Source organism: Pan paniscus, chromosome 6, assembly GCF_029289425.2.
Source record: "Pan paniscus chromosome 6, NHGRI_mPanPan1-v2.0_pri, whole genome shotgun sequence".
NCBI classification, from domain to species: Eukaryota; Metazoa; Chordata; class Mammalia; order Primates; family Hominidae; genus Pan; species Pan paniscus.
In genome coordinates, this window is record NC_073255.2 from 5444827 (window position 1) to 5465638 (window position 20812).

The 20812-nt window shown below is 60.7% G+C and overlaps 1 protein-coding gene and 1 long non-coding RNA gene across 8 annotated transcripts in view; one reads left to right on the plus strand and one right to left on the minus strand.

The window, feature by feature from the left end:
- PDGFA (platelet derived growth factor subunit A) overlaps positions 1 to 10979 on the minus strand; it is a 23442-nt gene extending 12463 nt beyond the window's left edge. The window contains exons 1-5 of one of the 7 annotated variants that reach the window (XM_034963409.4): positions 10662 to 10979; positions 9214 to 9343; positions 7680 to 7772; positions 2605 to 2709; positions 529 to 716 (exon numbers count right to left, since the gene is read on the minus strand). In XM_034963409.4, the coding sequence (XP_034819300.1) occupies positions 529 to 716; positions 2605 to 2709; positions 7680 to 7772; positions 9214 to 9343; positions 10662 to 10733 (588 nt within the window). In that variant the 5' untranslated portion in view covers positions 10734 to 10979. Of the gene's footprint in view, positions 1 to 528; positions 717 to 2604; positions 2710 to 7675; positions 7773 to 8483; positions 8612 to 9213; positions 9344 to 10224; positions 10532 to 10661 lie in introns of those variants that run through there. The other 6 variants (XM_034963410.4, XM_034963413.3, XM_034963412.4 and 3 more) reach the window with 6 other exon arrangements.
- On the plus strand, positions 10643 to 18405 carry LOC100992891 (uncharacterized). Its single transcript, XR_157075.5, has 3 exons — positions 10643 to 13577; positions 14321 to 14521; positions 15096 to 18405. It is a non-coding gene; the product is annotated as an uncharacterized LOC100992891 (long non-coding RNA).
- The last annotated feature ends 2407 nt before the right edge of the window (positions 18406 to 20812 follow it).

Consider the following 20812-nt stretch of genomic DNA (forward strand, 5'->3'; position numbering starts at 1 on the left):
AAAGGAGGCCAGGCTCATCGCCAGAGCAGCAGAGCAGAAGCCCCGGCCGGCCCTGCCTTTCCCGCACCCCCAGGTGCTCCTTCTCCTCCCTGGGCCTCAGTGTATCTGCCAGGGAGATGGGAGCGCAGCCGTGCACCCCCACCAGCCACGCCAGGGGCACCTTGTGGCCTCCCAGGAGGGACCCTGGCAACCCAGTAGGGGCGACCCTCAGGCCTGCGTGGGGCAGGGCTCACCTGGATGCTGCGGTGTTGGATGCGTGAGGGACCCTGGCTGCTTGGTAGGGGCGGCCCCGGGCTCGGGTGGGGAGGGGAGGGGAGGGGCAGGGCTCACCTTGACGCTGCAGTGGTGGATGCGGGAGGGACCCTGGCTGCTTGGTAGGGGCGGCCCTGGGCTCGGCGGAGGGGGGAGGGGAGGGCAGGGCTCACCTTGACGCTGCAGTGGTGGATGCGGGAGGGACCCTGGCTGCTAGGTAGGGGCGGCCCTTGGGCTCGGGTGGGGAGGGGAGGGGAGGGGAGGGGCAGGGCTCACCTTGACGCTGCGGTGGTGGACACGGGAGGGCTGGCACTTGACACTGCTCGTGTTGCAGCAGCCGGTGCAGCGTTTCACCTCCACGCACGGGGGCCAGATCAGGAAGTTGGCGGATGTGGGGTCGACCTGACTCCGAGGAATCTCGTAAATGACCGTCCTGGTCTTGCAGACAGCGGGGACAGCTTCCTCTGCAACGGCGGGGGCACAGTGAGCGGGGACTGGCCTCCGCGACCACAGCCCCACCCCAGGGCTGAGGCGGCTCCAGCTGGGCCTGGGGGGCAACCAGGGTGAGCCACAGGCCAGGATTCCTCCCAGGCAGCAGAGGCTGAGCTGGGAGCAGAGGCTCAGGGGCTGGGTGGGCAGGAGCACCACACATCTAGAGGAGCCCAGCCCGGTGCCTGCAGGCTGGAGGGACCTGGACAGGTGGGGCCAGTGGCTCGGAGGAGAGGGGAACTTAGTCCAGGTGGGGCCAGTGGCTGGGGGTGGGGAGAGGGGAACTTAGTCCAGGTGAGGCCAGTGGCTTGGGGGGCAGAGGGGAACTTAGTCCAGGTGCGGCCAGTGGCTGGGGGTGGGGGGCAGAGGGGAACTTAGTCCAGGTGCGGCCAGTGGCTGGAGGGGCAGAGGGGAACTTAGTCCAGGTGCGGCCAGTGGCTGGGGGGGCAGAGGGGAACCTAGTCCAGGTGAGGCCAGTGGCTGGGGGTGGGCGGGGGAGAGGGGAACTTAGTCCAGGTGAGGCCAGTGGCTGGGGTCGGGGGAGAGGGGAACTTAGTCCAGGTGCGGCCAGTGGCTGGGGGAGCAGAGGGGAACCTAGTCCAGGTGAGGCCAGTGGCTGGGGGTGGGCGGGGGAGAGGGGAACTTAGTCCAGGTGAGGCCAGTGGCTGGGGGCGGGGGAGAGGGGAACTTAGTCCAGGTGCGGCCAGTGGCTGGACGGGCAGAGGGGAACTTAGTCCAGGTGCGGCCAGTGGCTGGAGGGGCAGAGGGGAACTTAGTCCAGGTGTGGCCAGTGGCTGGGGGTGGAGGGCAGAGGGGAACTTAGTCCAGGTGCGGCCAGTGGCTGGGGGTGGGGGGCAGAGGGGAACTTAGTCCAGGTGTGGCCAGTGGCTGAGGGGGGCAGAGGGGAACCTAGTCCAGGTGGGGCCAGTGGCTGGGGGGGGCAGAGGGGGCCTTAATAGTGAATCCTACAGCACTTGCTGCATGCTCTAGCCTTCAAGACTAGTCTGAAGGGTGCAAAATGCAGACCCCACAGCAAATGTCACCTGGAGAGGGCCTGCTTGCATCAGCTGGGACTAGCCAGCCACACATGACACTTTAAGGTGGAAGATACAAAATCCATCTTCATGGAGGAAACCACAGCTCAGAGAGGGGGGTCCACCTGCTCAGGGCCCCAGAGCCATGAGCAGCACCAGGGCTCAAACCCATCAGGTGGGACCCCCGAGGACGCGGGACTTGGGTAGAAAGCAGGGACTGGCCCCGGAACTCCCCAAACCTGCTAGTTCCTCCTCAGGGGGCTGGAGGGCCATGAGGCTGTCCTGTAAGAAGGGACAAAATATCCCCCAAATGGACGCGGGGGTGGAGCCCTGGAGCCAGGTGTGAGTGGGGCGGGGCACACGGGTGTGGTGAGGGCGTCCGGGGGGCAGCCGCGGGACACAGCACGCGCGTCCCCACCAGTTCAGCAGCCGGCGCAGGAGCACGATGCCCACACTGCGAATTGGAAATTAGGCGCGACCACGTTTCCAGCAAGGCTCCTGGGGACAGGCCCCGACAAGACAGGGCGCTTAAGGAATTTATGATGGCTCTTCTCTCCTGGAAGCTCTCTTGGCCCAGACCAGGACTCCAGGAGGAGCAGGCGGGCTGGGGCAGGAGACACCCCCGAAGGAGGGAGGCCTCGGAGAGGCCAGAGCCAGAGGCACCAGGGCCAGGCCTATTTTAGGGAGGAGGGAACGGATGGCTTGCCTGAGGCCACTGCGTTGGGAGAGCGGGCAGCTCCTCCCCACCCGGCCCTGCCCTGCCCATCGCAGCCTCCTGGACTCACCCCAACCCGGCCCTGCCCTGCCCATCGCAGCCTCCTGGACTCACCGATGCTTCTCTTCCTTCGAATGGGCAGGGGCCGCTTCTCGGGCGCATGCTTAGTGGCGTGGACCCCGTGAACTCTCAGGCTGGTGTCCAAAGAATCCTCACTCCCTGCAGGCACCGTGAAGGAGAGCACCGTGAATGCTCCAGGCCCGTGCGCTGTGCCCTGGGCCTGTCCAGCCGCACTTCCCACAGACCAGCTTTGGGAGCCACTGGGGAACAGGCACCTGGCGGCACAGCCCCTCACAGCTCCTGCCATTAGGGGCCCCCCAGGAGAACCTCGATTCCCACCAGGGCTTTCCAGAGATGCAGGGCATGAAACACTGGAAACCGCAGAAAATGCCCCATTAGCACAGAGGTCCCCAAATTCAGGGGCCCGTGACGAAGCGCAGGGCCCTTCGGGGAAGAGGTTGCAGGTGGTCTCCCCTACGGTGCCTCCTCCAAGGTAGCCCAGGTGAGGGCTGCCCCGGGGCAGGAGGGGCCTGAGGCCGCCCAGCTCCGCGCACCTCCCCGAGGGGCACAGGGCTAAGCCAGGCCCCACCTCTGTCTGGGGGCTGGAGCGAGGGAGAAGCAGAGGCCGCTGAGATTTCTGCAGGTGCCTGTACGTCTCCCTCCCTCCCCCTCACTAAAGCGCTCCTGGAAGGAGTGGCCTAACCTCTGAGGGGCACTGGAAGCCGCCAGACTGGGCTGCGGGCCAGACCCCACTCATTCCTGAAATGAGTCTACTCTAGGGCCAGCGGCCACGAGGAGAGGCAGGAGGGCACGTGGCCTCTCGTGGAGGCTACACGGAGGAGTTCCCGCAGCCTGACAGAGGGAGGCGGCCTGCGGAGAGGGGTTGAGAGAAGCTGGCATCTGCAAGCCGTGTTTACAGCCAGGCGGCCAGGTGCAGGTGGGGCAGTGGCCCAGAGCCAAGACCAGCACTGACCCGGGAGCAGAACTGAGAACCTATCCCCGCCACCCCACCCAGCGCACACATCACCCCTTCACAGGCGCTGACGGCTACAGCAGACAGGCTGGGGGAGTCTCAGGTCTCTCCAAATCCCGCAGCAGGGAGAGGACCCACTGTCCTGCCCATGGACACTGCCCGCACCTGGGCACCGCGGGTGGCTCTGGGCCTCCTTGCCTTGGCCCCCTGGTCCCAGCTGGGGGGTCTCTTCCCATCTCCCTCCATCCTGCCCCCCTCCACCATATAACCAAGGGTGAACAGGCGCGGAGACAGTGAGCCTCACAGCCAGGATGCTCCAGAGGCACAGAGATCTCCCCGCCCCCTCCTGGGAAGCTCAGGAAGTCCCGGTCACCAGCCCAGATGGCTAATGGGCTCTGCACCTCCTGGGTTCAGGACTAGCAGCCCAAAGTGTCTCTCCCCAGCCCACCGAGGCATCCGTGACTATCCGCAAACCAACCGGAGAAACCTCAGCTTCCTCCGCACCCCCGAGGAGCCTGCGGATTTAAAATGAAGCCCGCAAACCTCACAGAAGGTGTCAAAGACAAAGCTCGCCCGGAGCCCAACTTTTTACCGAAAATGACTCAATGTTCCAATGACACTAATTTTTTTTGAGACCCAAAATAAGATCAGAACAGAACTACTCATGCAGTAAGAATTTCCCATCAACCAACTGTTACAAGCAGCATTTCTTTTCATGAAAAAGTGACACTTATGAGTCACATCCTGGTGGTGGCCATCTTGCCATGGCCAAACCAAAGAGTAACGGGTCCGTTCTCCACTCGTAGGAGAAAATTCAATAACACCAGCTCCCATTTTCCGATGCCTCGTGATAGCCACGTTTGCATTAGCTGCTTTACCAATGACTTAGCTTCTGAGTATGCGGTGGGTGCTATCACTTCTTCACATCCGAGGAAACTGAGGCCCAGAGAAATATAACAAGACCAGGAGAAGTGGCTCGCAGGAGACTCATGTGGTCTGCGTCCACAGAGCACAGTCCCCGTGCCCCGCCACCCTCCAGCCCTGGCTTAATAAACAGAGAAGACGGCAGCCGTGCTAGTTCATTGACCCCCAGAAAGCCTGAGCTGGCGAATTTCTTGAGACAAGGGACAGAAGGGGAAATAGCTCCCAGTCTACCAAGCCCACCCTCTGCTCCCAGCTCAAGATGCCGAGAGTGGACCACGCTCACCAAAGCCGCCCTTCCGATCTACGCTGGCAGCCGCCCACAGCTCACCAAACACAGCTCCGAGCAGCCCAGGCCCAGGTGGCCTGGCCGGCAAGAATCACCCCTAAAACTGCTCCCAGGACAGTTAACCAGGAGGCTTTCCCTTTTGTCTTTTAGGCACAGATGTCCCAAGGACAACTCCAGGACAGGGAGAATCTCCCAACCATCAGTCCTGGTCTGGCATTACTGGCCCGAGATGGGGCTATTTACGTTATCAGCCGCTCAATGAACCACGGGCGCCAGGCCAGACCACTTTGGGGAACAAAGCTCCCCAGCTGCCACTGCACACAGGACAAACAGGCCCTAAACGCCGGCTGCCGGTCATTAAAAGACCACATGCTGGCCTCTGGCTCTAAAAGCCACAGGTGAAAAGCCTTCACTCTTCACTCCAGCACACCCTCCGAATGAAACGCTCGGGCTCCGGGAGGATGGTGAGGAATCCCACTACCCGTGCTCCTCCAGCCACAGTCAAGGAGCGGCCAAGACCCCAGACGGTGCCTGGCTCAGTCTCCCCAACTGTACAGTGGGACGCAGCCTGCATGCTGGGAGGAGCCAAATGCCAGTCACAAAGCCCCACCCACCTGGAGGAGGAGTCAGCATAGCTGGGGCGCACCCCTGGGATTCCTCAAAGCCTCTTTTCTGCTTCCTACAGCGTGGGCCTTAGAGGCACCTAATGCCAAGAACATCAGCCTGGAAGGGTTATAAAGGGACTCCGAGGGAAAGTTCGTTGCGTTGGGTTTCTCCCAGCACCCAGCCCCTTCCTCATGAGCCCCTGCGCTGTCCCCTGCCCCTAACAGACCAGAAGCCCCTCTGGATTGAAAAGGGAGTCCAGGACCCGGAGGGATGCTTACCCAATGAGAACTGACCTCAACCAGTTTACAACCCTCCCTACGACAGAGAACGGGAGTTGAGGAAAAGACACCCCCTATAAGCTGGAGAAGCAGCCGGTGCCTCTCCTGTCCTCAGGCGAGAGACTGTGGGTTTCTCTGGTTCTGTTTTCAGCCACACCTGGGGAGGGGACTGGACAGGACCAAGGAGGCCCCCCTATGTTAAAAAAGGTCCCCCACCAGGGGCAAGAGAGGAGGTAGATGCCACCCCCATATTCTCACACACAAAGCCTCCCAGACACTAGGAGAATCCTATTCAGACCCCAAAACCTCTCAGGGACACAGGAGGGCTGAGATCCACTCTCTGCATTCCCTGGGGCAGGAGGAGAGAGCTCCTGGGACATGACTGCAGAGGGAATTTGAAACCGGCCAGGAGGACTAGCTTAGGGGCATCCTTGTTTTTTTCTGTTTGGACCCTACGACCTAGAAGCCCCCGGGTGAGGAATGCCATCAGCATACCCCACGAAGCTGCAATGCTAAAGGCGATAATGGGTGGGGGTGGAGGAGGCGGGGCGCCAAGACCAGAATAAGAATAGTCCCAGCAGAAAGTGAATGGCCCATTTCCCTGCAGCTTCCAAAGCCAGTCCCACGAGGAGGCCCAGCTCTCCACAAGTCTCCCCTTCTGCTAGCAGCCCCCCCCCCCAGAAAAAGCCCTGAAACCTTCTCCAGGAAGCAGCCCCCCCCCCATTTTTCCAAACCCATCCAGGACCAGCGAGATTCAGGCAAGGGATTCCCCCCCACAAACCAGAGCCAGATCCTTTTCCCTAGAGTTATCCATTGAGGGATCCGGTCAAAATCCCCCCGCCCAGCTGTGCTGTGGGAGTGAAACTCTACCGCACCCCCCACCCTCCGCCCCCGATAAGGATCAGCCCAGGGATTTCCTGGGTCAAGAAACTACAGAAACCATCGGCCTTGTTAGAAAATGGTTTTGGCATGAAACGAAAATAGTTCAGGCCTCTCCACCACCATAATTAGGTACAAATTTCCAAATGACTAGACCATGTGATTTCACTTAATCCCCCCCATGCCCCCCCTTTTTCAGAGTCCTTTGCAGGGAGAGAAGAATCTTCATGTCACGTAACTTCTTCCAATTCTGCTGCCTCCAGTTACTCTTTTTAACAAGTTTACCGCAGACCCCCTTTTTAAACCAGGTTAAGGCTCCGATTGGAGTTCCCAGGCCGAGTGCTCATTTTGAAAAGAGCGCCACACACGCCTGGAAGAGAGACCTCGCCTTCTAGGAAGGGGCTCTCTAGCCCTGAGGGGGCGGGCGGCCACCCTACACCCTCGCCCCTCCCACCCACCCGTGGTCCACCGGGGTCCCCCGGGGTGAGAAGCCCCTTTAACCCTTGCCAACCCGCATTAAAACTGTGCTTGCAAACAAGCTGTGTTCTCTAGTGGCCCAGCCCCAGGGCCCGAGGGTGAGCCGCAAAAATAGCCCCCAGGCAGCAGATGCGTCCAAGGCTTTTCATTGGGTCGTGAAAACAGAAAGACACCGGCTTCTGCAGCCACAGAGGCCCAGCCTTGCGGCAAGAACGCGGCACCAGCTCGCAGGGATTACAAAGGGGGCCGGGCCCTGACCCGGGGGCCGCCTCCGCCCGCCCGTCGGACCGGGAGCCGCGCCTGCCCTTGGGGCCTCGCTCCGCGGGCTGCCCGCCCGGCGCACGGGCCAGGGCTCTGCGCCCAGGGTCTGGGCCGGATCCTGCCGCTCCCCCGGCCCGAGGGCAGGCGCGGGGCCCGCACACCTGGCGGAGGCCGCGGCTGAACTTTGTGTGACACACGCGGCGTTTTCCTTAAAGGCGAAAACAATCCCGGGGCGAGCGAGCAGCCCTCGGCCGCCGCTGGGAGAGAAAGTGGAGACTGGAAGAGAAACTCCTGACTCATCCGCCCGGGCGCTTATGGCTGGGGATTGGATTCTGACCTTTCGGTGCGCTCCTGCGCGGCGCCCCGCCCGGCCCCAGCTCGGGGCGCACAGGCCGCCCGCCCGCGCCCTCCCCGCGCGCGGAGGGAAGGGGCGCGATTTACCTACGGAGTCTATCTCCAGGAGTCGCTGGAGGTCCCGGATGCTGTGGATCTGACTGCGGGCCAGCCTCTCGATCACCTCGCGGGGGATCTCGGCTTCCTGCAAGCAGAGGCCACACGGTCAGCGCCCGCGGCCCCGACCCCGCCGGCACGCGCCCCCGGCCGCCAGGAGCGCCGCCGCCCCGGGCCCGAGGAGACCCCGCGAGCGCCAGCCGCAGTCCCCACCCCAGCCCCCGCGGAGCCCTCGCCCCGGCCCTGGAACCAGAAGCCGGGGGTGGGGCTGGAAGAGACCCCAAATTCTCCACCCCCATCCATGTTCCGCCCTTTGCAAAATCAAAGCCCCCCCCCTTTATATTTTCAGACAAAAGCTCCCGCACTCCGGCCCCTCCACCCAGGGTGTCAGTTACAGAAGGTCTGGGGGGCAGCGAGGGGGCCGAAAGTTTCTGATTTAATAGTGAGATCAACATCTAGAAAGATCAAGTTAAAATGCGTCACGGGTCGGCGAGAGTCACGGCAGCCCTAACACTTTAATCCAGGCAGGGCTTAAATTTCACGCCCCGGAATCCCGGGCCGAACCCGTGGAGAGGTCTCTCCGTCTCACAAACACACGCACGCGCGCGCAGACACACACACGCGCACACACATCTCACTCACACACTCGCCCCACCCCGGGCTCCGGCCCAGCCGCGGCCCTAGCGCCGACTAAGACGCCCAAATCCAGCCGGCGGCCGGGAGAAGAAGCCTCCAGGGAAAGCGAGGGTTAAACTTCCACCTCGCGCAGCTCTCCGTGCCCTGCGGAGACCACCCTCACCTCTGGCCTCCCCCACTCCCCTCCCCGATTTTTAAGGAGAGTCGGGGGTCGCTGGGGAGCCTGAAGCACTAAGTTCCCACGACGGGGGCTGTGGAAAGTCATTCATCACAGCAAAGCTCCCGGGGATGGGGATGGGGATGGGGGGGCGGGGACGCCGCGGTGGGAGGGTGCGGACGCCTGGCCCAGCCCCAGCTCGCCTCGCTCAGCCACCTGTAAGCAGGCCCGGGCGGGCGGGACTGCGCCGGCCCTGAGCCCCGCCGGGCTTGGGGACTGGGAACCGAGGGCTGCAGCTTGGCGCTGCCCACCCTGCCCGGCCAGGGGCTTCCGCAGCAGCCGCCCCTACCTGTTTATCCGCCGCCCTTCTCTCCTCCCCAGGCTCCGCCGGCTCACACACACCCCCTTCCCCGCTCCCCGCACCCCGCTGCTGCAGCGCCCGCTGCGCCCCAGCTCCCCTTCCCCGGAGAGGGCACTGCGCCCCCCGAAGTTTCTCCCCACTCGTCCACCTCGCTGCTCCCCGGTCCCCCCGAGGCAGAGCGAGCGACGCAACACGCTGGAAACTCCCCACACACACTTAGGCATGGCAGAAAATAGAACCCAGTTGGGAAAATCTAAACATCGACCACCCTGGCAGGAACCAAAACGCTCTCTGCAGAGCCCGTGGCGCCCCAGCCGGCGGGGGGTGTGCGCCGGAGGAGCCGGCGCAGGGACGGGGCGCGGGGGCGGCACCAACCTCGGCCAGAACATGGGCGAGGTATCCGCAGCCGAGGAGCAGCAGGCAAGCCAAGGTCCTCATCGCGTCCCGAGGCGCTGGCTGCTCGGCGGAGAGGCGAGGCCGCGGGGCGGGCGCTCCAGCCGGTCTCCTGTGGCGGCGAAATTCAGTACCATCCCTTAGGGAGCGCGGCCCGGAGGAGGGTGGCGCGGGGAGCACGGAGCTGGCGGAGCGCGCCCGGCGCGAGCAGTGAGTGCGGAGAGGCAGGCAGCGCCAGCCAGGAGGAGGAGAAACAGGGAGTGCGCGCCCGCAGCGCGGGGAGCCTCCTGGGCCGCCGGGTAGGGGGTGGGGACGGAAGGGGCGGAGGGCGGGGGCTGGGCTTCTTCCTCGGTGCGTTCCCGGTGCTGGCCGCCGCCGCGCTCGCTCCCCGCGCTGGCTTCAGGAGCGACCCGGCCGGTAATTCTGCATATTTGCGGACATCAGCCCCAAGAAGAACTCCGGAGGGAGTCTGGGGCCGCCGCCGCCGCAGCCGCCACACCGATCACCTGCCTGGACGCCTGGCCCGGCCCCGGCTGCGAGCTGCGAGCCGCCCTGCGCGCCCACCGCCGGCCCCGCGCTCGCCTCCGGCCTCCTTTCGCAGCCGCCGCCCGGCCGGGCACAGCGCGGCCCAGCACCCCCTCCGCGGCGCGCCCTCGGCTCCGGCGCCGCGCTCCGCCCTCCGCTCGCCGGGGCCGGGCAGCGCCCGCGGCCGAGCCGCCTGGCAGCCACCACCCGCCCGGGGCCTCGCTGCGCCGCCCGCGCGGGCCTGAGGGCGGGCTCAAGGCCGAGTCGGCGCCTCCGCCGCAGCCGCCGCCGGGAGAGGAGGAGGAGGAGTAGGCGCAGGCCCGGCTCGCCGGAGTTGGGCGGGCTCCGCAGGGCGCGCGTGTGGAGCCGGCCGGCGGCGGGGAGAGGGTTATAGCGCCGCCGCCGCGCCCCTCCCCCGCCCCCGCCCCCCCCCCCGCCTCCCCCGGATTCCGGGCCTGGGACCCGCACCTCGGAAGCGCTCGGGGTTCTTGCGGACCCGGCAGGGCCCGGGCGCCGCCGCCGCGGCAGGGAGCACACACGCGCTCGCGCAAGCAGCTAAATCCATCAAAGCCCCGCGCCCGGCTCCGCGCCGGGGCTCCGCGCCCCTCCCTCGAGCTTGCCCACCCTCCAGTGCCAGCTGCAATCCTGCGGCACCGGGTGGGGTGGGAGGAGGCCGCCGCAGAAGCGCCGCCGTCGCCGGCTCGCCTCTCTCGGGCCCCAGCGGCGGCAGCGGGCAGCGCCCAGAGCTGCTGCGCCAAAAAGGGCGAGAGAGCCGGTCCCCGCCCCCGCCCCGGCCCTCCGGCCGCTCTCCACGGTTCGGATCCAGGGCCCCAGCCTTCCTCTCTCCATAAAAGGAGGGGGAGTCAGTCTTTGGGGAAGGAGGGGGGCGGGTTTGGGGCACTCACCTGGCGGCTGCCACGCGCCCCCGCCCAGGATCCGAAGCCTGGGGCATCTGAATGAGGACCCTCCACCCACATTTCCACTTGGGAGCGAGCTCCAGTCGGGGGAAGGGCCTGCAGCCCGCCTCGTCCCCACCCTGGGACCCCGCGCCCCCCAGTCCCCCACTCCCGCGCCGAAGGCAGGGCCGCGCCCTGAGCCGGGAAGTCGAGGGGATGGAAGGGAAAGGAGCCACCGGTGAGGGTCCCCCGGGTTCTGAGCCTCCCGCGTCGGGATCCGTGGGGCGCACAGAGCGCCACCTCCGGCCGAGGCGCAGCTCAGAGCGCGATGCGGGGGAGGAACGCGCGCGGAGGCCGAGGTCTGAGCGTGGCTAGACGGCTCCCACGCCGAGAAAGGGCGGGTGCGCCTGGGCTGGATGGATTTCGCCTCCCTAGACCAGGAGGGATTGGACCCTGACTACAGGTCCAGGTGCTCGTCAGTGCCCTGCCAGGGGGTCTACGCGTCCTGGTACTGGGTCCAGCGGGGTGGCGTGCTGTGCAGACCCCGAGGCTAGACGGCCTAGGCCCCTGGAGCCCAGGAGACGCTTCCTTGGGTGAGCAGGGGAGAATCCCGCCCGCCCCAGCCGTCACCCCCAACCCTGTGGATTAAACCCCTGCCCCCGTCGCGGTCGCCCTCCCTCCAGACAAAGGCCGTTAAGGCGCAGCCCCGCGGGCGGTCTTTCATCCCCAGCTAGGCCAGCTCTAGCATTTCAAAGGCCGAATCCGGAGAGCGCTTCGGGGGCTCTCCCCTTCCCCCAAATATTTGGGGGGCGAGGCCTCTCCCTCCGCTCCCAGTGGGTCGCGTCTACACGCGCCCTTCCACACACCTGCAGGCCCCCTCCCCACGTCTCTCCCTTCCGTTGGCCGCAGCCCCACACCACGACCCCCGCGGTAAAGCATGCCCCCTGGGTGGTCAGGACCAAGCGGGGCCGGGACAGAACCAGGGGAGCCTTGGAAACGTGGAGGAGCCCCTTAAAGCCAGGCCTTGTCCCTCCAGGGGGAACTTGCGGCTTGGGAGGGGACACCCACTGGATGGCTTCTGGAAAGAGCCGGACTCGCAGGGCCAGGAGGCAGGCCGGACCCCGGCCTCATTCTTCGGCCAGTTATCCCGGAGTGGCGCGCATCCTGTCTTCCTGGGCCTCGGACTGCTCGCGCGCAGAGGGGGCCCGAGGACACCTCTGTGGGGTTAGAGGACTCGGTAAGACGGTGTGGAAGGCAAGGAGGAAGGTCGCGTTGTATTGGGGATGGGGTACCCGTCCCTCCCAGCTTGAGGGATCCTGGGGGTCCTCGCCGCCTCTGAGGGCCTAGATGGCTGCTTCCCTCGGCTCCCCTGCCCGGCCTGGAGCTACGGGTGCGCCCAGCTAGAGTTTAGGGCCATCTGGGGACGTGCAAGGGGCGCTGGAGCGAGGCGGGGGCTGGGGCGGGGCGTGGGTGCTTCACCCGCGGGGGACGCAGAGCTTAGGCGAAAGCGGTGCAGGCATCTCTCTAATCGCCGGCCGCTATTAAAAATAAAACCGCGACCCGTCGCCATGACGACCACAACAACAGCGGCCGCGCGAGGGAGGCGAAAACTTGTGCAGCCGCGCGACAGCCGCCTTCTGGGGAGACTCGGGGCACGGCGCACCCGGCGTGGGACTGGGACCCCCCTGCCCGGCCCCGCCACATTCTCCGCCGGATCCCCGGAAGAAACAAGGAGACGTGGACCCCCACAGGCTTTTTGGGGGGATTGGGCGCTGAAACCGCAGGGCTGACTTAACCAAGAGGTCACCGACTTGGATAAAAAACCCACGCCCGCGCGGCCCCCCCTCCCCGGCCTTCGTTTCCATTCAAACTCCCAGCGTCCTCATTGCAGCCCCTGGGGAGGGGGACGGAGGGACGAGGTGGGTTTCAGGTGCTCGGCCCAGGAGGGGACGGTGCGACCCGGGCCCCGCCGGCGGGTTTTGCGCGCGGAGGCTGCAGCACCTGCCCCGCCCGTCCTGCCGCGATCCTTGCAGATGGGGGCGGTCACATGCTTCTTTCTGGCCAGGAATCGAGTTTCACTTCCAGCCGCTATTAGTCGGTTCACACAGTTCACTGCAAACATTTGATAATGAGGCTAAATATACTCCCGCGTCGGAGGAGGCGTGGGCGTCCCCGCCCAGGCCCGGGAGACAGAGGCGCGGACCCGGGGACGGAGCCTGGCTTTGTGCGGGAGGCAGACGCGCCCCGCGCGCCGCCCCCGAAACATTCGCACCCCATGCTGCGGCGCGCGTCTGGGAGTCCGTGGGCGCCCCGAGGTGAGCCCGGGGCCCCTGGCGGAAGCAGCGGGGAGCTCCCGGCGGGTGCGGGGAGGTGCTGGTGGGAAGCAAGGTGCACCTGGCGGCCTGGGATGTCCGGTCGCCCCCGGAGCCGGTGCATCCGGCCTCTCCCGGCGCGCCCCGACGTGCCCGCGGGCCCATAATTACCGTGAGTCAGGTGCCCCAAATAGGCCGAGCGAGGGGGGCCGTCGCGCAGCAGGGGCGGGTGGCCGGACGTCTGCCCGGGACTGGTTGCCTCCCGCCCCTCCCCAAGACCCTGGCACCCAGGGAGGGCGGGAAAGGCCTTGGCCATTCCTCTGGGTAGGGGACTGGAGAGAAGAAACTTTCGCCGAGCCCAGCGCTGCCCCCTCATACCCATCCCCACCCAAACTGCGTGTCCGGGGCCCCTCCGGGGCTTGGCACCAGCAGGCACGCAGCGATCGCCGTCGTTGTTATTTAGTAGTAGTAGTAACGGCTGACATTTACAGCGACGTCAATGGCGCCAGGTGCCAAGCTCTTTCCTTGTATAATTTCATGGACACTCACGCATCAACTCTAAGCGAAGACTTGGAGCGGGGCTCAGCACCCCAGGGGTACCTCTGCAACCTCGGTAAATATAGACTATCCTCAATTCGCAGGGGCATTTGTACGTGGGGTGTACAGGCAGGAACAGGAAAGACGCTGTGGCCACCCAGGAGTACGGGTGGCAGCCAACACCCCCTGGATCCCCAGTTCCAAGGCGCAGGGAGGGGGGCAGAGGCCAGTTCCCTCCGCTCTCTGCCCCTTGACCTTGGCGAGCTCTGTCCCTAGACTGCCCTGGGTGTCTGTTCCCTCATCTGAAAAGCGTGAGGCCGACAGCCGTCACTGCACACAGCTGCCTCCACTGTTGGGAAGCCTCCCTCCTGCCCACCTGCCCAGGAAAAGCTGCGCTAGTGTGCCTTGGGCAAGCGCACTGCTGGCCACCTGCCTGCGCCTGGGTTGGGGGTGGGGGGACCAGCTGAGCCCCCAAATCCTGGCCTCTGCCCCCAGCGCCAGAGCAGATTTCAGAACAATTTGTAATGACGAAACCCCACGTTTCCCTTTATCTCTGGGCAAGGCTTTCTTCGTTCTAGGCAATTAATCCAAAAGCAACACCAGCCGAGTGGGCTGGACTCCTTGAAGATCAAAACTGCCCAGCGCAGGCGTTAATTAAGTCATTATCTCAGGCCCCCAGCGACTAGGGATCAGGCCTTTCCAGTTCACACTCCCCAGAAAGGGAGATGACTGCCCCGCCAGCAGGGTGGGAAGCCTCTCTCTCCACGTCGTTTTAACTCCCTATTAAATCATTTTATTTTCTTTTAAATACACAAACAGAAATGAAGTTGAAAATAGCACAGGAGCCCACTATCATTGTGTGAACATTTTGTGAATGAAGACATGTACGAAAGGATGTTTGGAGGCTTCAAGGAACGAAAGCCGAGAGTCTAGCTACACCAGAGCCATCCAGCCCAGGAGGGATGGCCACGTGTGGCCGCTGGACACGAGAGACGTGGCCGGTCCAAACTGCGCAGTGCGGTAAGGGCAGAACACACGCCAGCTTTCAAAGGCTTAGTAAAGAATGCAAAATTTCTCAATTGGGAATTTTTGTATGAATTTCAGGTTGAAAAAAACATTTTGGATATATAGAGTTAAATAAACATGATTACAGTGACTTTTGCCGTCAGCCTCCCGGAGGCTCGTCTTGCTCCCCTGGGCCACAGTCAGCTCAGAGGGTTGCTCTAGGAAATATCTACACACTCTTGAAGCACAGGTTTATGTGCCAGGCACTGTACTAAGTGCTGGGGACACGGCGTTAAGACCAGGCCCTCACGGAGCCCTCAGTCTCTGAGGAGGAACAGTAAGTCAGAGAGCGCCGCGGGTGCAGCCCTTCAGGCAAAGGATTTCAGGCCCAGGTCAGGAAGGCCTTGTCTGAGGAGTCTGAGAAGAAGCCAATTGAGAACAGCTAGAACATCTAGGTCAGGCACTCCAGGCCGACACGACAAAGCAGGTGCAAAGGCCCCAGGGCGGGAACCAGCGCGGCTTGTTCACAGAACAAGGAGGTAGATCGCTTGCCTTTGGGACCAAAGGAAGGCTCTGGATTTTATTCTAGGGGCAGTGGAAGCCGTTGGAGGGCCTCAGGCAGGAACACAAGGTGTCGTGGCAGAAAGGAAGAAGGGGCCGGGCACAGTGGCCCACACCCATCATCCCAGCACTTTGGGAGGGAGGCCAAGGCAGGAGGATCGCTTCAGCCCAGGAGTTCAAGATCAGCCTGGGCAACACAGCAAGACCCCGTCTTTACTAAAACCCTAAAACTTAGCCAGGCTTGGTGGCGTGTGCCTAAGTTCCCAGGTCCTCGGGAGACTAAGGCAGGAGGATTGCTTAAGCCCAAGAGTTTGAGGCTGCAGTGAACTATGATCACACCACTGCACTCAGCCTGGGTGACAGAGTGACTCTGTCTCAAAACTAAATAAACAAAGGAACAATAATCATGTTATTCTGTCTCCATTTCTCGCATCCTGAATTTAAGGTGGACTCAGCCAGCGGGTTCAGGCTCAGGGTCTGTCCTGCAGCTACAGTCAGGGTTGGTGGCTGCAGCTGTCATGGGGAGTGGTGAGGTTGGGGGAACAGGGGGGCTGGCCTGCATCCCCCACTTTCAGGTGGGCTCAACTCCGTCTCGTGGCCTATTGGGGGCCAGCATGGGCTTCCTTACAGCATGGAGGCCTCCAGGGTCAAGCTGCCTCTGGGATGGCAGAGGGCTTTGTGTTCGTGCTCCCACGCCCACAGTGGAGGCAATACACCCTTTCCAGATCTAGCAGTACATGTGCGCAGCACCACACCTCTGTACGCTCTCAGCCTAAGCTGTCCCCAGCCCTCCTGGCCTCTGGAGGAGGGGACGCAGAAACTTCATCCCGGACAGAGGGAGAGCCAGTGTGTGCACAGGCAGCTTCTAACACTGCTTCGTGGTTTCACACGGCTCCCTAATGGAGAAGGGGCTGGAGGAGGACAGGGAGGTGTGCAGTCGTCTGGGTGACATATGAGGGTGGCTGGGCTTCCAGATGGCTGCAGTGGAGACCGTAAGAAGAGTGCACGAGGTAAGGCTTCCGAAACGCCCAGCAGGTTCCTGGCAGCTGCAGACAACTCAATTCTTAGCACTTGCCAATAGCTGGGGTGTAAACACTCCCGCCGTCGCTATTTCGGGCTATGCTCCTTGCCTCCACTGGGTCTGGCTCTTAAAACAGCAAGAAAGCAACTCGGAAGCTGAGTCAGCCCCGTCTCCCCACCGTGCCCACAGATCCTTCCCTGTTCCAGAGCTCCTGTTGGCGCCAGCTGGGCTTCTCAGGGGGCATCTCCAGTCCTGTGCAGTCAGAGAAAACCAAGGAAGCGTCTTGATCTCACCTAGAAATTAAGGCCATCACATCCAACACCTGCATTTTACAGGTGAGGAGGCTGACATTACAAGTAGTGGTGGTGGTGACATTTGAACCCAGACCCCTGTTCTCTGGGGCCTGCTGTTTCCCTGGGAGCTGCGGACTCTGCGTGGAGACAGAAATACAGACCCAGATGGCTCCCATAGAAACAGAGTCACCCCCCAGGGCAGCTGGAAGGGAGTGGGCGAGGACAGGTCCTCAATGGCCTCTGCTCTCCACTTCCCTCCCCGCCTCGCAGTGTCCTCTCCCTTCCTCTCTCCAACCCCTGCAGGGGGAGGCCTGGCTGGGAAGAGACGCTTTCTGAGTAGATGTTTTGGCTGGGCAGACTGAGCTTTGAGAAGCAGCCAGGCCGAGCGGGGCTAGGGAGTGAGGGCATTGGGGAGCCTGAACTTTAGTGACCACTGCCCCTCCCAGGCCAAAGCCGCAAACCCCTCCCATCCCCAAGGGCTTCAGACTCAAGGCCCAAGTTCCTGCATGTTGGATGTGAATTCCAAGGTGGGGCAGGGGTGGGCCTGAGTCATCCGGCAGGTCACTGGGGTCACTGGGGTCACCCGGTTAAAGCCCAGGCCAACCCCAGAGCGCTTCCCCTGGGCGCTGCCCACAGCCTCTGTTCCTCTCGTGACCGTGGATGGTTGGGAGCAGCCTGTGGTCCCTCATTCCATCCGGTTTTGAGGGCCTCACCGCTGTCAAAAGGTGCAGGTTAGACATCGGGAGAGGCGAAGGAGCCAGGCCAAGCCCCCGCGCCCCTGACCTTCCTCGGCCTCTGCTGAGGGAAGAGGATGAGACGCCGGCCCTGCCCCATGGAAAAGACCCCAAATCGGGGTGACCAGCACCTCCCTTGAGCAGAAGCACAAATCTGACCTTCACCAGCAGGGCTGAGGCGGAGGGGACCCGAGCTCATGGGGCAGAGAAAGGAAGTGGCCTGTCGAGGCCAGAGAGAGGGGCAGCCAGAAAGCCACATGCATGTATGCATGGGAAGCACAGAAACTTCTAGAACAAAGAAAGTATGTGGGTGGGAGGGGGAGGAGGAAGGTTAAGCATATTGTACTTTTATTTATTCATTTGAGACAGGGTATCTCTCTGTCACCCAGGCTGGAATGCAGGGGCACGATCTCAGCTCACTGCAATGCCCACCTCCCAGGTTCAAGCCATTCTCCCACCCCAACCTCCCGAGTAGCTGGGACTACAGGAGGGTGCCACCACGCCTGGCTAATTTTTGTATTTTTAGTAGAAACAAGGCTTTGCCATGTTGGCCAGGCTGGTCTTGAACTCCTGGCCTCAAGTGATCTGCCTGTCTTGGCCTCCTAAAGTGCTGGGATTACAGGCGTGAGCCACCACAAGGCCAACCATATCTTAGAGCCACAATAATCAGAACAGTGTGGCACCCATGTGACCAGAGACCCCAGAAAAGGCTCTGTTGTAGATGAAGAATTTTAAAAGACATTGAAAGGATTGTGGATTAAATGCAGTTGAAGCTGTTCTAAAAAAAAAAAAAATCTGATGAAATCCTCATTTTACCCCACACTAACTTCAGATGTATTAAAAATTAAGTTTATATATATATATTAAAAGGTTCAGGGATAAACTTGTACCACGTGAAGCAAGGATAGGCACACATCCCCTGCCACGTTCCTGCCAAAGATGTTTAGCCCTGATCGGACCTCAAGGAAACAAGGAGACAACCCAGACTGAGACACATTCCACTTAACACCTGGCCTGACCTGCAAAAACATCATTGCCATGAGAAAAGCACCAGAGGGCGACCGTTCTAGACTAACAGGAACTTAAAAGACCTGACAACTCAATGCCATGTTCCATTCTTGATGGACTCCCACATTCAAACCAGCAGACAGCTCAAAAGCTGATTGGGACCACTGGGGAAATATTAGATTACTTTACTGTATCACTGTTGAGTCCTTTGGGTGTGCTGATGGTGTGATGGTGGTGCAGGAGGACCTCCTTGTTCTTGGGTGATGCCATGGCAGTTGGGGTAAAGTGTCATGATGTTTGCAGGTTATTTTCAAATGGTTGGGAGGGGAATATAGATGATGGACAGACAGATAAATGATGAATAGATAGATGATTGATGGAGGGATGGATAGATAATGAATGGATGGATGGATACATGGTGGATGAATGGATGCATAGATGAATGAATGAATGAATGGATGGATGGATTATGGATGGATAGGTGATGAAGGAATAGATGATGGACAGATGGGTAGATGATGGATAGATGGTGAATGGATGAATAGAAAGATGATGGATGGATGGATAGATAATGGATGGATAGATGATGGATGATGGATGATGGATGGATAGATGATGAATGGATGGATACATGGTAGATGAATGGACGCATAGATGAATGAATGGAGGGATTATAGATGGATAGGTGATGACGGAATAGATGATGGACAGATGGGTAGATGATGGATGGATGATGGATGAATAGACAGATGATGGATGGATGGATAATGGATGGATGGATACATGATGAATGGAGAGATAGATGATAGATGGGTGGATGATGGATGGACAGACACATGATGGATGAATGGATGGATAGACAATGGAGGGATGGATACATGATGGATAGATGGGTGGATGAATGGATAGAAGATGGATTGATGGATATAGATACATGATGGATGGATGGATAGGTGATACATGGGTAGATGGATGGAGGGATTGATAGATGATGGATGGATAGATGATGGATAGATAGATGAATGGACAGATGATGGATGGATGGATGGATGAGTAGATGGATGGACGGTAGAGTGATAGACATAGGTAGATAAATATAGAGATAGATATAGATAGAAATGAGAGATAAAATGGGGACAACAGGTGAATGAGGTGAGGGGTATACAGCTGTTCATTGTATTATTCTTATGACTTTTCTGTAAAATTGAAGTTTTCAAAACAAAAAGTGGTGAAAAAAAGCTAATTCCTATTTCCTAGTTTTCCCATAGTTTATCAAACTTCTAAAATGGAGAGAACGTTCAGAACTTAGAAGGCACAGAGGAAACCCCAAATAAAAGACTAGAAGGAGTGTTATGTTTCATGTTTTATTATTATTTTTAAAAGGCTCTCCAAACCTTATTTTATTTTATTTTTTGAGATGGAGTTTCACTCTTGTTGCCCAGGCTGGAGTGCAGTGGCACGATCTCGGCTCACTGCAACCTCCACTTCCCAGGTTCAAGTGATTCTCCTGCCTCAGCCTCCCAAGTAGCTGGGATTACAGGTGCCCGCCGCCACACCTAGCTAATTTTGTATTTTTAGTAGAGATGGGCTTTCTCCATGTTGGTCAGGCTGGTCTGGAACTCCTGACCTCAGGTGACCCGCCCGCCTCGGCCTCCCAAAGTGCTGGGATTACAGGTGTGGGCCACCGCACACGGCCTTTCATGTTTTAAGTTTAAAAAAAAGACCGTTGGGTTTGACAGTGTAGACAATCGAAAGATCTCGTAAAAAATTTAAAATCTAAACAAATGGAATCCTTTAGTTTTGCGTTACACTTAATTTCCAGTGTCCCTGTGTTCTTATCTGCATGTACAGAACAATATATTTGCCACATTTTTAAAGCACATTTATCTATCGGGGATCTCTGCTCATGCTCAGAAAACCACTGATGATGTGCAGGAGAATCACAGCTGGGAAGAAACACAGGAGGGCCTTTTCCTTCATCACCAACCATCCCCCCCCTCCAGCCTCCCCCCGCCAGCCTCCACCCCCGCCCCGAGGGACAGGCCTGGGGAGCACAGGCTACTTTCTGAGCTTCCGGAAGTTGCAGGTCAACCTGGCGGCAATTTGGCACCAGGAGCCACCAGTGTGGCCGCGGCCCCTGACCCTGTAATCCCACATCGGGCACCCAGCCTAAGAAAACGACACGTTTGCTTCAAGGGCTCAGAGCACCAGGATTTAAAACAGCAACTAGGAACAACCTAAGATCCTAGGTGCTCCGAGATCAAGATGCCAGAAAATAAATCAAATCAAATCAAATCCCAGGCGCAAACGGCCCTCGTGTTCTTACCCCTCCTCTCGCTGTTGGAAATCGCGGCTCCATTTATGGGTGGACAGAAAGACAGCCTCCTAGCACCGGGCTTATAGCTTCCACGCCCTGTTCTTCTCCAAGCCCTCGCCAGGCGCTCCCCGGTCCTCAGTGCGCGACACGACGCTGCCCGCTGAGGCGTCAGAGCTTGGGGCTGCTTGTCACGTTTCCTCCACACCCAGCGTCGGGATGCTCTGTGATGTGTTAATGTTACTTCTCTAAGAATCACCGTTGCTTCTGGGGTTTTTTTTGTTTCTGTTTTTGTTTCGAGATGGAGTCTCGCTCTGTCGTCCAGGCTGGAGTGCAGTGGTGCAGTCTCGGCTCTCTGCAACCTCTGCCTCCCGG